We start from the raw sequence: 13,532 nt of genomic DNA, 5'->3' as shown, positions 1-13,532 counted from the left end.
ACGGGAAGCAAAATGGCCCGTGTGGCAATCGCGATACAACAATCAGACAGCTGAGATTCATTACCGCAATAACATGAAGCTCATGGTCTGGAAATAGTGCCAAAGTGTCGAGTCTCCAGCGGGGCGGCGCCATCCCGTCGCACTAACGTTATGTTGAACGGGCTGCTACTAAGGACATCCCCCCCGCCGCCCCACTATCAATTACATCACTGACGAATCCCACAAGCCGGTGCACCGTTCGCTAGCCGGCTTGCATTCCGCTGTCAAATCGATCCCGGCCAACCTTGTACATGTCCCTTCAACTTATGTAGCCGACTTGGTTTGATGTCATGTCAGCTCCTCAGATACCAAACCTCCTCTCACTCCGCGGCCGAGGTGGTATCTCCAAGGGTCGTGGTACGGGTAGATCGCGGGGAGGTTTCACAAACCCCGCTGCAGCCCACGATGCAACCATCCAGGGAACTGATACTGACGCTTCCGTGTCGAGGTTGAGTGCAGTTGAGCTTGGATATTTGGACGATCCATTCGCCCAATACTTTGTCCAGAATACTGGACCGTCGGTTAGGAGATTACCCATAATAAACCGAGGTACGAACTCTGCTCTACATCGGGACGGATTGGACCTTTTTCATACTGCTTGCAGTTTAGGTACTAACTCTGGAAGATAGGGACCTATACTCGAACAACTGCTCTGGATCGCCTGGTGTCAGCCTTTCTGGCTGGAGATGAAACAGGCTACCATGGCAGGCGCCAGATTGTATCTCTAGGGGCAGGAACAGATACACGCCCATTCCGGCTGTTTTCGCATCCTCGGACGCGTGGTCTGGTGTACCACGAGATTGATTTCCCGGCCATATCGGCCAAGAAGCGGACAACTGTTCAATCTGTCCCATCTCTCCGAAATATCATCCCAGTCAACTCGGATCCAGAAAGAGGTTATTGGCACAACAGAACCCTGCCCAACGACTGCTCCTACTTCTGTCATGGCCTCGATCTTCGAGAGCTGGCCAAGGCTTCACCCGCGGACGCGGCCGGGGTATCGATGTTAGAAGGGTTGGAGCGTGATATCCCCACGCTTGTCATATCCGAGTGCTGCCTCTGCTACCTAGAGTCTACGCAAGCCAATGCCGTGATATCTCATTTCACCTCTCTTATACCTGAACTATCCCTCGTCATATACGAGCCAGTACGACCGTCAGACCCCTTTGGACGGCAGATGGTGTCCAACCTTGCAGCACGGCGCATCAGGATGCCCACGTTGGAAGTATACGAGGAGGTCAAGGACCAGGAAGCACGTCTTCAGGAAGCGGGATTTGTAGATGGAACTCAAGCATTGACGGTGCGGGACATATGGAGGAGGTGGGTTTCAGGGGAGGACAGGGAACTTGTGGATAGTCTGGAGGGATTGGATGAGGTCGAGGAGTGGGAGTTGCTGGCTAGCCATTATGTGGTAGCATGGGGTTGGAGAGGTAGGGGCTTCGAGGGCTGGAAGTATATATAAAGATTAACGGGTGTCATGCTACGATGCAGGCGATCGAATGCAATCAAATCTCGGATACGATGTTTGCGGTGCGGAAAAAAAAATCGCCTTGAGATGTCCCATGAAAGCCTATCGTTGCGTTCAAGCTGTCCGAAACAGAAACATACCCAAAATGCCTATGCAGTCCATTATCCAGCCGTGGGTATCACCGATGTATCCAATCCAAATCTAACGCCAAACCCGAAACTCCCCCCGAAATGCGCCACACCGAGGCCAAGTGTGACGAAAACCACAAGCCTGACAAGACTAGAACAGCCTCAAGTTGGTATGTTGCTGGAGTCTCGTTCCGTTGAGCATAGCGCGACTCTTCTTTCCTCTCGTCTGCAGTCTGCGGAAGGCCTCTTGTATGTGTCGACTCTCGACGGGCGTCTTGCCTTCGCTAGGCGGATCGAACAGACCGCCAGGAGCTAGTTTCCTCTTCTTGCTGTTGCTTTCGCTGGCGCCGGTGCGCTCTTTCCAGAGGTCCTCCTGCTCCTTGATCTTGAGTGCCTCCTCCGTGAGTGTCTGTACCATCTCGAACGTGAGGAAACCGAGGATATCGACGATGTCGTCACTCGGCTTGCTGTCCGTGACAACGCCAAAGCCAGCCCATTCCCTGAATCGCTTGCCCTTTCGGTAGGTGAACGAGGCTTGTCGGTATTCGGACCAGGTGACGTATTCCTCCCTTGTCATCGCCTTGGTGCGCTCGTCCGCCTTACGGAGACGCTCCAATGTGATAAAGTTCAGCTCCTCCTCTTCCTCGTCCTCCTCGTCGTCTCGCTCCGGCACCTCTTGGGTGTAGAAGCTGCTCGGCTCCCAGGGCAGCTTGACCTTGGCCTTCTTGTTCTTCTTGGCCGCCTCCTCGACCGGGCCGGCACCCGGCATGGCGCCGACGGGACCCGCGTCGTCCACGCCGACGTCGACCTCGCCTCCCTTCTCGTCGCTGTCGCGGGCGTTCTTGCGCACGTCCTTCCAACTAAGGAAGGTGCGCAGACGGCTGACTTTGGGCGCGTCGTCGCGGATCTGGAAGATGAGGTCGTTGATGGTGATGGAGCGCGCGCCGCGGCGTGCGGCCAGCTCGGTGCAGTTGCGCAGCATCTCGATGACCTGTTGTCGCACGATCTCCTCGATCATCGATGTCGTCTCCACCGACGGCTCGCCGGTCTCACCAGAGACGTACATCATCTGCTGGATCTCCTGCCGGTACTTGTGCTGCTTGCTGTCCGCCATCTTGTCGGATAGTGGGCTAATGGCACCTCGGAGTCAATAACAAGTGCGGTGATTGATTGAGAATGGGCCAGCAAGGTCGAGCAAAAGCTCAAGGGCCTCTGTTGTGATTAATTGCAAGGAGCACTTGCAGCCTCAGCGGGTTTCAGCATGTATTGGTGTAACTCTGGTGCTTGTCGGATTAGAGTTGGTCATGGTGGGGCCGAACATGGCAGGCAGTGGACATCTTGATGCAGGTGGGACATCTTGACAAAACACTCCGCAAGCGGTACTCCGTATGCACAGCAGCATCACACAGTGAAAATCATAGAATGTCCCCAATATATCTTCTATCAACCCAACAAGCATTTCGCTTTGTTCCAAGATCATATCGCTTGCAGTGTACTGATTCCAGATCGAACAATCCAGGACACCACGACTAAATGCGTACTATCATAGGCGGCTTTCTCAACAAAGTATCGGGCAAGTACGCTGAATGTTGCACCACCTAAGTATGGCATGGTCATCACAACTCTTGTGTCAATGTCGCCCGCCTGATAAAAGATGGCCAAGTAGACGTAAGGGTAGAAGTCGGCTATGTCGCATGTATGACGAGTCAATTTCACAACCGATAGAAGAAGAAGAAGAAGAAGAAGAAGAAGAAGAAGAAGGAAACCCCGACATGAGCATCAGATTTCAGAGATGATGTAGCACGCCGCTGCCATCTGCCCCTTGTCAACCAGCACTATTTCATTCAGAGCGTCAATCGTAGATCTGATCTCCGAATCCTGCACCTCAACTAGCTAATTCTCCTACAGTCTGAATGTGCTATTCAAAAACAAAATGTAACATAATGTAAACTTACACAGAAGACGCCATGCGTCTCTTGGACGACGGGCGTCCTCTCTTTCTTCCCACACTCGTCCGTGCTTTCAGGATTCGTGTTGCAAATCCTGATGTGCCGTATATGGTTGTCTCGGCTTGCGATGCGACCGTAGGCACGTTGGAGCGTCCCCGGAGGCGCCGCGCTGGATGTGCCAGTCAACTATGGCCTATGCTTTCAGTTGTCATGGTGCCTATCTCTGTCTTTATGCGAAGTAGCGACGTAGGTGCATCCTTTTTGGCAAGGAGACCCAGACGCAAAGACAGTCGCCTGCCGCGTGAAGGACACAGACCGCAGACTCCCTTCCGGAGTTGCGATCGAAGCTGGTATACTAGCAAACTTGGCATGTTGTGGTACCCCGGCATTATGAGAGAGAGAGAACAGCCACCTGATGAAGAGTCTAGGGAAGAGAAATTAGTAGTTTGCAAGCTGTCCGAGCGTGTAGTTATATGCGTGCTAGTCGAAAGGAGAGAAGAATCGAAAGCAGTGTCTGATGGCAATGGTGGTGGTTCAACATGGCCGAACTGGTTTCCGGAAACAATATATCTGTTTATATGGACGACTGCGTCCTGAATCAAGAAGGTAGACCGAGGATCAATCGAGCCCTGATCAATATCAGTCTGTCTCCAGAGGATTTCAGATTCAATGAAGGCGTCCTCTGCGAACCCCATAATACGTGAATTTTTTTATGGAAAACAAAATGATTTGGTCACAAAAATTATCCTTCTCATGTGTTTGCGGCACTTCATATTGGGGCTGCTGCTTGGCTACACCAAGCTTTCTTGCCCACTTAGTATTCAATGCGATCTTCGTTCGGTCTCGGCAGTCTAGAATGTTTTTGCCGACACTTAGAACAGCTTGATGGCTTATACGGCTGGTCCCAGTATTGTGGTGCTTGTTGTTGAATTGAAACAACGCCGAGTTGACTCGGCGGAATCCCCTCCACCTCCCCCAAAATAAGGAGTTCTAGGGGGAAGTCAAAACAGGAGCAACAACTCCGTCGAACTGAGAGCAAATAGCGTTCTTGGTGAAGGTCTTTCGCAATGAAAGGGCCACTTTCACAGAGTCAAGAGCTGTACTTGGGGTCGAAACGGAGTGCGTGTTACACAAGTTGGCTGCTCCGGGACATGTGTATATGTGGCGTGCCGCATGCGTTGAAGGCATTTTACTGAACTTGATATAATCAGTGGCTTGGTGCACGTTCAACCGGCGCACCGTGAAGCCCTGCAGAAAGTTGCGCCTTGCGGCTACTGGTTGGTCGCTCGGAGGCCATTCTTGTGATTGGGCAGATAGAGCTGCCAATGTTTCGTCATACACACCATGAAAGCTAGCAAAAGTGCAATTGTTACCCGATTGGAGGGCAACGCATTTACTCTGCCAAGCGGTGGACACATTTGTTCGTGAACCGTCGTAAACATTCTGCTCATAATAAGGAATGTTGATAAAAAACCACTGGGGATGAACGAGACAGCAGTAGTCTTTGTTGAGAGGAAAGTCAATGGACTGAAACGGGAAGCCAATGGTATTCTATATCAGTTTTAGGACGCGTGACTGGGTTGTTACTAATAGTCACAGGTTCAGTTGACTGCGCGAATACTCATGTCCATTGTCTGCGGAAAAGGGGGGGTATAACCTGTCTGCGCTCAAATCGCCTCCTTAGACTAGCTGCATAAGCACGCGAGGCTCTTGGTTCAGAATATAGTCTCGGGCTTTTTATCTATTTTTTTCCTTTACTCCCGGTCAGCGATGCCCATGCCCGCGACCATCACAACATTATGTGCGCTTTATGCAAAATAGTCGAGCATAGAGTGCTGGGGCCCATGACTGATACGGCGTTCTTCGAGGAAGACGCTATAGCGACACAACTGATGACACTTCAAGCCTTATTATAATCTTTCCCTCAGTTGCCCAAAACAGTGCATCATATCAAGGGGTAGAATGCAGGAGAGAAACAGCATTGGAGGCCTAGGGTATAAAGTCCAACTAGAACAAATCGTTCATGCCGCAAGTCTAATCCAGCCAACCACAGATACCGCAATCTACACAGTAACAGATAGCCACCCCCTAACGTGCCCACCAGCGGTCTACCACATCTATACCCTCAGATTTCTCATCCTCGCTCCAAGCTGTGGGCGGCGTCCTTACTTCATGATCATCATAATCATACGATTGTCCATCGACCTACGACTTATTGAAGAACCAGCTGCTTCTCTTATTGCTAGCACCGCTCTCGCTCTGTAGGTTGGCAATAGTAGGGACCTGTGCCTGAGCACTGTCACCTCCTCCCCGTAGGGGCTTGGCGATGCGGCTACCAAAGCTGAATCCACCGTTGCCGGCCGGTGCGTTCAGACCACGAGTCGAGCCCGCTTTTGCGGCCTCGAGACGTTCCTTGACAGCGGTGAGTTGAGACTCGAATCTGCCACACGGTTAGCCATCTGTAAAGCAATGATGTAATAAACTGAAGGTGTTTTACACACCTGTGGTTCGCGGCAGTGAGTTTCTCCTGGCTATCTTGCAGTAAGCTTTCTAGGCTCTGGATACGCTCATTTCGTGCGATCAGTTTGCGCTCTGCGATGGCAACCTCCTTCTTGAGGGCACCGTTCTGCTCGACAAGTTGGCGCTGGACCTGGGTCAGCTGTTCAAGGTTACGCTCGAGGAAGGCCATCTTCTTCTGTTGGGCTCGGTTGTTCGAAGAACGCAGCACATTGTTGTACTGCTCCCGAGTCTCATCGAGGCTGATCTCGAGCTCGACAACACGTTCACACCTGTTTTGCAGGTCGCGCATTAGACTCTTCTTCATGACGTCGAACTCCGCAATCTGTTGCTGCACGGTCTTGCCATTGGCCACGTTGGGCGCTGCTACTGCACCGGACTTCAGACGGGTCTGCAAGTCATCAATGAGAGTCTTCATACGAGAGTTCTCGGTAGTTTTCTGGGCGATATCTGCCTTAAGCTCATCAACAAGTTCAATCTGGGTGGTTTGCTTGTTGGAATATGCCTCCCTGAGTCGAGTCTTGATTTCTTCCGTGTCGGCCTCCGTCAAGTTTCGGCTCAGCAGCTCTTCGTAGTCCTGTTGCAACGTCTCCAGGCGGATCTCCAATTCAGCCCTCCGGCGAGCGTCAGAATCGCCGGAGGCAGTGCTGTAAAGCGAGAGCTCGGCTTGTCTGATGATACCTTGTGTTTCGACCAATCTCGATTTGAGATCATGCAAGTCGTCCGGTGGAATCACATCGCCCGAAGAGCTGGATTCGTAGAAAGCTTCAACCTGCTGGATCGCTCTGGCAATAGCTTGCTCATTTTCGCTGAACACGTCGCCGCCCAGGTCAAATCCGGCCATCATTTGGGCCATCTTCTCGGCTTTCCTCTTCTCTTTCTCGTCAAGAGCCGCACTTGTCTCCTTTGTGCTCATCTTAACATCCAGCAGTTGCTGTTTTACCTCGTCCAATTCAGATGTGAGCTCGGAATTGGCCTCCTTCAAAGCATCCATGGTAATCTGAGCTTCCTTGCTCTCGAACGACAACCTTTCGAGCTGCATCTTAGCCTCGTTTACCTCGGTCGTGAGTTTCTCATTCTCCTTTCCGAGTTTGCTGTCATGTTCCTTGATAAATGCAAGCTCCTCCTTGGATTCCGCGTAACTCTTCTCTGCAGCCGCTACTGCCGTCTCCTTCTCGGCCAGCTGGTCCTGCAGTTCATTTTCTCTTCGGAGGAATTCTTCCCTCTCGTCCTTATCTAGAGGTATGCTAGGAGTGCCGGATCGCTCAGTGAGTGCAGGAGTTTCGGCACGGCTATCTGGTATCAATCGAGATGGTGTAGAGGGTCGGGGCGCTTTTGCTTCAGGTTTCATGGCAACAACGCCGTCTGTGCCAAAAGCAGGCGTCCACTTTTCTCTAGGCACGGTATCGCCGGCGCGCCATACGGAAAGCTCGCTATCTGCTGCTGATGCCCAATTCTCAAAGTTGGCGATAGAAAGCTGAGACTTCTTGAGCATAGCCTTGAGCTCAGCAGGACTGAGCTCTGCGTTGACCTTGGCCTTGTTCTTGATAGATTTGGCACGCATGCCGAAACGCATCGTACTAAGCGTTTCGGCATCGTTATAACTACTGGGCGAACAGTTGATGATGAGCGTCGTCCTGCTGTTACCTCCTAGTGACTCTTGCAATATTCTTGTCAACTTTGAATCTCTGTAGGGGATATGTGAGGATTTGCCATCGGTCAAGGCGTTGATGACCATACCAAGAGCACTCAGACTCTTGTTGATCTTCTTTGCCTCTTCTAAAGTCTGACCACTTGCGCCCGTCTTGCCCACTTTTTCACTACCAGCCAAATCGACCAAGAACAGCTGGCCGCTCTTGGCCGAGCCCGTTTCAACGTTCTTCTGGGTGATGGTAATGACGAAAATGGAATGGGAGCGCGAGGATTCCTGGTTCATGTTGGTCGCAGCAACGGCTCGAGCATTTCCTCCTCTGGTCATGACCTCGAACACTTCCTCGACACTGGAAACATACAACTCAAGAAGTCCCTTGACGTAGACGCCTCTATTCTTCTCCTCGTGTACAGGTAGGTTGTCGTTTTGTGGTTGGAGCAAATCGCGAATGCGCTCCATATAGATTTCCATATAACTAACTCGTACGGTGTACTCGATATTGGCCGGGCTCGACATGATACTGCTGAAGATCTGCTCGACGATACGTGGAGTAACACCTTTCCCTAGCTCGTCCTCTATACTGGTTCCCATCATGGTATAGGACTTTCCGGCACCTGTTTGGCCATATGCGAAGACGGTTCCATTGTAGCCGTTGAGGATATCGTCCACGGTAGGTCTGATGGAGTAGTCGAAAATGTCCGATTGTCTTGTATCCATACCAAATACACGATCAAATGTGAAGGAGCCCTGCGCCTCGGCGGACTAAAGGACGGATAGTGGCATTAGCGATGGTGCATGAGAGACGTAATCGGGTCACGTAGTCCGGTTACGTTACGTACCTGGAGACTACATGTGTCGTCGCCATCGAAACTGACAATCGGCTGACCGCCAGATGCAAGTTCGATCTTGTTTTGCGGTCGAAAACGGGCCACGACCTTGATGGTGTTTGCGCCCGACATGGCGACTGGTTTCCAAAACTAGCCAAGTTGCAGCAGAAGCAATAACAATAGTGGAAGTTGGGGGAGCGATCGCATATCACGCTCCGGAGGGCGTCGATATGATATCGGGGGACCGGCAGGTATGTCAGGACCTAACTCAGCCGATAGACCGGCGAGGTCATAAAAAAGAAGAGGGAGAAAAAAATAAAGGCGGCGTTTAATGCGTCGCTAGAATTGTTGACTTTGACCGTCGAGGCCGCGTCCTGCAGTGGGTACAGCAATGCGAAGAAGGGAAACGGAAACACAGCAAGTGCCAGATCCCAATACCATGGGTGTGAAGTCCGAGTCAGGCTGCTTCACTTCCACGCTGGCAGCTTGGTTCGCTTGGCTCTGCTCTGCTCTCAACTTAACGTTTGTCGGGCTCCCGCTCTTCAACTTACGGTAAGAGGAAAATCAAGTCTACCTTATTTACCTTGGTCGGTACATAAGGCAGGGTGCAGATGCCAGGGGAGCGAATCAGAAGATTAGGGGTTGTTTAGGTGGATGTAAAGGGTGGGTAGGTTGTGTCAGGCAGCTGGGCGGAACTGCGCAGAGCTGCGCAGAGCCGGGGTCGCGTTGCTTTGCACCTGGAAGCTGGGAAATGGCGAGTCAAATTGCATAATCTCACGGCTCAATGCGCCGGGCAAGTGGGCGGGGGCGCGAAGAAAGGTCCATGATGGAGCAGCAGCAGCAGAATCAACTGCGAGCTGTAATTTAGGATATATAAATTTAAAAATAAAAATAAATGTTAAGAGAAAAATCAACGTGAGCGTGACACGCAACAATCATCAATAATAACACAAATTAAACATCTGACGATATCTGGTATACAATGCAATTCGCAAAGGAACTTGAGTCACACGCCAGCTCACAATTGCATGTCACAATTAGGCATGGGCCCGTGGTTAGTTATGAAGAGGGGCCTCGATATAGTAACACATGACACTACAATAATATGCAAAATCCATATTGTCGTAATAATCACACGCGAGGCATTCTCATTCTCATTCTCATACTGTCTAAGGACTCGAAGCACAAGAACCTCATGAACCCCCCCCCACCCCTTCTGAAGAAATAACTCTAAAAACTCCATCAGCTATGCGAGTACCAAGACCAAAACACGACGAGGAAAAAGAACGCAATATAACGGTATCGATTTGTGACCACATAATGACTGATTGGTCCATGATTGCGCCTGTGCCAGCTGAAAGTGAAGTATCATAACCCGGTCCTGCCAAGAACGCCTACTCGTCTGCCATCACATCACATAACGTCTTGTCTTCGACAGATGACCACCTGCACCTAATTTCTGCAGCCCAAATGTAGATCCAGGATCAAGTCGTTCGGCTGTGTATCAGCGTTGGTGTGTGCTGTCATATGGCAAACGGCGTTATGCTTCTTCTCGCAAGGAAAACTATTGCATTCCAAAAGGAAAATAAAACAACGTATCGTTCTCAATGGTGAGAGAATCAGGCTTGTCTAATCCTCCCAGCTCTTTTCTACCGTTTCTCGCACCCTCTTAGTGTACTCCTTGCGGTTGTCTTTGTAGAGGTTCGACGCTTCGACGTTGGCGGGAGATCCGGTGTTGGGATCATTGAGTAAACTACAGGGGTTGTTAGTCCTAGGCTCCCAGTCCTCGAGAGCGGCTGTCCCAGCGCAGAGGAGGGCAAGAGTAGCTTACCTTTGGATGCTGGTCAATACGGCAGCAACATCGTAGGTCGGACTCCACCTGTTCTGTAAGATATCCAAGCACAGCTCGCCGGTGGCATAGACATTAGGGTGGAACATCTGGCTGATGAACTTGACGGCGGGTGGTTTGTTCGGATATTGCTCCTCAAAGTGCATTACGAGTCGGAACGTTCCATCTTCGAAGGGTGTATCGGCAGGTCCTATTATGACGGCATTCCTGTGAGGTGGGCGGGCGCGGTTAGTACCTTCTTTGTCTCTGTTCGCTTGCTTCTCCGGAATGAGCGTACCAGGTCATGACATTATCAGGGACAGGAGATGCGGAGACACCAGCGGGCGGGTCCGTTTGCATGCGCTGTGTAGGTCTGGTCAGCTTCCCTTCCTCAACATTCACCAGAGCCCATCAGCCAAGTGGTCCGAGGGGTGGCGTGCGTACCTTGAAGTCACGCATCAACCGTCTGCGGGCTGCGGTGGACATTTTCGGCGGCGGGATGCTTTGACGGATATGTCGGTAATAGGCTCGGCGGCAAGGACAGTTGCCCGGGAAGAGTTGCGCAGAAGGTGTTGGGTATCTTGGGTGGGTTGATGAAGAGAAGATGGGCTTGAGCTGAGGTCAACTACTCTGCCATGCTGTGTCATGTCATGCCATGCTATCCACTTGCTATGCTAACCTGAGCACTACCCGACAGATGGTAGAACCTGACGAGGGGCAAATCGGGGGGGCGTTGTTTTAGGCCATTTCATCAAGCTAAAGCACCGCCAGCCCCACACCCTCGAGGCCCCCGGCCAGGACAGTCAATCTCAAACAGCTCGATGGATCGCGACTCGGCCATGACAAAACCCATGCACAACAAACAGTACACGTAGATTCAGGTCGCAGGGCCTGCTCGGCCTCAACCGGTGATTAAAATTCGGTTGGTATAGCATGTATACTACTCGATTGCATCATTGAGTACAGTGCAGTCTCTGCAAAGACAAAGACGGCGGCCTCATGAGATCCTCCAACACCAAAACTCCTTGCCAAATGAATCAATGCATATTAAGCCGTCCCCTTCCAATATCGTTTCCATCGGCTGGAATCAGGAGATTTATGACACAGTACTCAAGGTTTCTGGCCCATGGTGACAACACTTGAGGAAGGCGTCAGTATTGTAGAGCCTCAACTCGTAGCACCTTATTTGCAGCCACTCACATCTGAATGTACACATGGTACTTTGTATCCCAAAACTCATTCTTGGCGGCTTGAACCACATTCAACACCTCCTCTTTGGTCATGCCCGCAACCCTCGTAAACATGGAAATGCTAATCGCTTCGAGTGCCTCAAGCATGTTTCGCCGGCAGATGTGACCCAGCTCTCTCAGATGCTCGTTCCGGGGACCTTGAGGCCATGGACTAACCGGCCACACAAAGAGCCTCTCGGTAACGTTGGTTAGCCCAGCGTTACGAAACATTTGTGCGTATTCCTCCACGTAAAACCTCCTCCCGTCACGCTCGAGGCAGTCCTTGAGCAGTTTACTCCAGGTCTGTATCGCACTTCCTTCCCAACTGTTGTCGTCACATCGCATGGGAAGAACCATATCCTGGAATTCCAGCCATCCGTGCCGTTCAAGGGAATTGAATGCGCTTTCCACTACTGTTTCTGGTGACTGAAATGATAACAAGTTTCCTCGACTGTGTATCAGACTAAACTTTTGTCGGTAAAGCCACTCATCTTCAGCATCATCAATTTCGAACTGGCAGTTGAGCGGAATGCTACATTGTATATCAATCAGTATATCACAGCTTCCGGCGGTGATAATTCTTTGAGAACCAGTAGAATAGTGACGGAACCACCTACTACTGCGGTTGAATCGGGCTCAGATCAGTTCCAATAACTTGGGAATTGCTGTGCTTGACGGCTTAACACAAGTTAGTTATGATTTCAACGAAAATGATGACACAGGTCGAGTGCTAACCAATTTCAAACGCCCAGTGTCCTAATATATATGAGCTATCTCGTGAGCAGAGAGAGACGGAGTCCAAATGGGACTTACCCGTACCGGTCCCGATATCAAGAACGTGGTTGAGCCGTTGTATTGGCGACAAATATAACTTGCCTCTAAGAGTTTTGCGCCACAGTTCGTGTTCAATAGCCGATCTATTTTGCTCTTGCTTTTCGAAAGGTCAGCATGCATCTACACGAAAAGTTTGCTATACATCATACTGGATCGTTGGGCATAGGATAACCTTTTCATGAGACATAAATCAGCACAGTGACACGAGTGACCGTCCGGAGAAGCACACATACGGCCTTGCTTGTAGGAGTGGTACGTCCTCCCGTTCTCCTCCACGAACCGAAACACAGGATTATCACTATGTACTGATTCTGTCAAAGTTCTGGCGCAACATTAGCCATGAACGTCTCGCAGACTCAGGATGCGGGAAAGCCTTACGATGCAGATTGGTACGAGACCGCGGAGATAGCGCTATCTCGGCGAGGGTCTGTATGAACCTCCGCGCCCGTAGGGTTTTGATTGCTCATCGGAATGGCATGAAAACACAATCCGGCTCACCACAAATCATATGAATAAATAAAATAAAATTTAACGGTAGGGAAATCCCCCGTGATCGTTGGAAAGAATGGTAAGACAAGCCAAGAAGCGTTGACCACGGAGAAAGCAGTCGCTGTGGTTATTATATCATTAGGGGGGCTTTCTCAACAACAGGCCCCAGCCAATGATGCCGCTGTCGACCGTGCCGCGCTTTCTAGGGTCGGATTTGGCTAGTGCAGGTGCCTCCTTGCCTTCTTTCCTTCGAGAAAAACACGAAGAAAAGATCAACCTGACAACCCCGTACAATGTTCCTAGCCAATATCTGCTGAAGATCCACGGAAAAGCAAATGCTGACCATCAGCAGGAACTGAGGACTTGCAAGGACTAGGACCCAATCTCACATGATTTGCGGCAGACCTGCACATGCGTAATGTACCATCGTGGGAGGAACCCCGGTCGGGACCTGATCAGATTCCTCGTCGCCCATGTGGCATTCTAATCTAACAAACCCCGGGCTGCAGCAGTGCAATGCGCTTCATGGGCCCTTGGGCGTTAATCAATCGAAACCTTGTCCCAGGTCATCTT

General features: G+C 50.9%; 6 protein-coding genes across 6 annotated transcripts; 2 read left to right on the top strand and 4 right to left on the bottom strand.

Moving 5' to 3' along the window:
• The first annotated feature begins 231 nt into the window (after positions 1–231).
• Positions 232–1,644, top strand: BKA67DRAFT_31231 (S-adenosyl-L-methionine-dependent methyltransferase). Its single transcript, XM_046096155.1, has 2 exons — positions 232–588; positions 669–1,644. Exons 1-2 carry the CDS (start codon positions 330–332, stop codon positions 1,499–1,501), a joined length of 1,092 nt encoding a protein of 363 aa, XP_045963992.1. The 5' UTR covers positions 232–329; the 3' UTR covers positions 1,502–1,644.
• BKA67DRAFT_546041 (uncharacterized protein) lies at positions 1,494–2,429 on the bottom strand. Its single transcript, XM_046101365.1, has one exon. The coding sequence runs from the start codon at positions 2,402–2,404 to the stop codon at positions 1,787–1,789; it is 618 nt and encodes a 205-aa protein (XP_045963991.1). The 5' UTR covers positions 2,405–2,429; the 3' UTR covers positions 1,494–1,786.
• Positions 2,430–3,602: 1,173 nt separating this feature from the next.
• On the top strand, positions 3,603–4,181 carry BKA67DRAFT_529989 (uncharacterized protein; the record flags this gene model as incomplete). The annotated part of the gene is made up of 1 exon (XM_046099164.1): positions 3,603–4,181. The coding sequence occupies one exon, from the start codon at positions 3,603–3,605 to the stop codon at positions 4,179–4,181; it is 579 nt and encodes a 192-aa protein (XP_045963990.1).
• Positions 4,182–5,789: 1,608 nt separating this feature from the next.
• BKA67DRAFT_511404 (kinesin) lies at positions 5,790–8,711 on the bottom strand (the record flags this gene model as incomplete). The annotated part of the gene is made up of 3 exons (XM_046097400.1): positions 5,790–6,024; positions 6,068–8,514; positions 8,592–8,711. The coding sequence occupies 3 exons, from the start codon at positions 8,709–8,711 to the stop codon at positions 5,790–5,792; spliced, it is 2,802 nt and encodes a 933-aa protein (XP_045963989.1).
• Positions 8,712–10,015: 1,304 nt separating this feature from the next.
• Positions 10,016–11,219, bottom strand: BKA67DRAFT_30920 (ubiquitin-conjugating enzyme/RWD-like protein). Its single transcript, XM_046096134.1, has 4 exons — positions 10,852–11,219; positions 10,706–10,770; positions 10,411–10,635; positions 10,016–10,332 (listed from the first exon to the last, which is right to left on the bottom strand). Exons 1-4 carry the CDS (start codon positions 10,891–10,893, stop codon positions 10,209–10,211), a joined length of 456 nt encoding a protein of 151 aa, XP_045963988.1. The 5' UTR covers positions 10,894–11,219; the 3' UTR covers positions 10,016–10,208.
• Position 11,220: 1 nt separating this feature from the next.
• Positions 11,221–13,180, bottom strand: BKA67DRAFT_30919 (S-adenosyl-L-methionine-dependent methyltransferase). Its single transcript, XM_046096133.1, has 8 exons — positions 12,849–13,180; positions 12,704–12,792; positions 12,620–12,642; positions 12,450–12,567; positions 12,372–12,392; positions 12,254–12,314; positions 11,608–12,168; positions 11,221–11,545 (listed from the first exon to the last, which is right to left on the bottom strand). Exons 1-8 carry the CDS (start codon positions 12,935–12,937, stop codon positions 11,518–11,520), a joined length of 990 nt encoding a protein of 329 aa, XP_045963987.1. The 5' UTR covers positions 12,938–13,180; the 3' UTR covers positions 11,221–11,517.
• Positions 13,181–13,532: the final 352 nt, after the last annotated feature.

This window comes from Truncatella angustata (assembly GCF_020726525.1).
Source record: "Truncatella angustata strain MPI-SDFR-AT-0073 chromosome Unknown BKA67scaffold_1, whole genome shotgun sequence".
Lineage (NCBI taxonomy): Eukaryota > Fungi > Ascomycota > Sordariomycetes > Amphisphaeriales > Sporocadaceae > Truncatella > Truncatella angustata.
This window is presented reverse-complemented; position numbering and strand designations above follow the sequence as displayed.

Coding starts and splice junctions, on each gene's coding strand:
- BKA67DRAFT_31231 (XM_046096155.1), top strand. CDS start 330: ATGTCAGCTCCTCAGATACCAAACCTCCTCTCACTCCGCGGCCGAGGT. Junction 589..668: donor ATTACCCATAATAAACCGAG/GTACGAACTCTG, acceptor TCTGGAAGATAG/GGACCTATACTCGAACAACT.
- BKA67DRAFT_546041 (XM_046101365.1), bottom strand. CDS start 2,404: ATGCCGGGTGCCGGCCCGGTCGAGGAGGCGGCCAAGAAGAACAAGAAG.
- BKA67DRAFT_30920 (XM_046096134.1), bottom strand. CDS start 10,893: ATGTCCACCGCAGCCCGCAGACGGTTGATGCGTGACTTCAAG. Junction 10,636..10,705: donor CCTGATAATGTCATGACCTG/GTACGCTCATTC, acceptor CCCACCTCACAG/GAATGCCGTCATAATAGGAC. Junction 10,333..10,410: donor GTATTGACCAGCATCCAAAG/GTAAGCTACTCT, acceptor CAACCCCTGTAG/TTTACTCAATGATCCCAACA.
- BKA67DRAFT_30919 (XM_046096133.1), bottom strand. CDS start 12,937: ATGAGCAATCAAAACCCTACGGGCGCGGAGGTTCATACAGACCCTCGC. Junction 12,643..12,703: donor CCACTCCTACAAGCAAGGCC/GTATGTGTGCTT, acceptor TCTCATGAAAAG/GTTATCCTATGCCCAACGAT. Junction 11,546..11,607: donor TACCATGTGTACATTCAGAT/GTGAGTGGCTGC, acceptor GCCTTCCTCAAG/TGTTGTCACCATGGGCCAGA.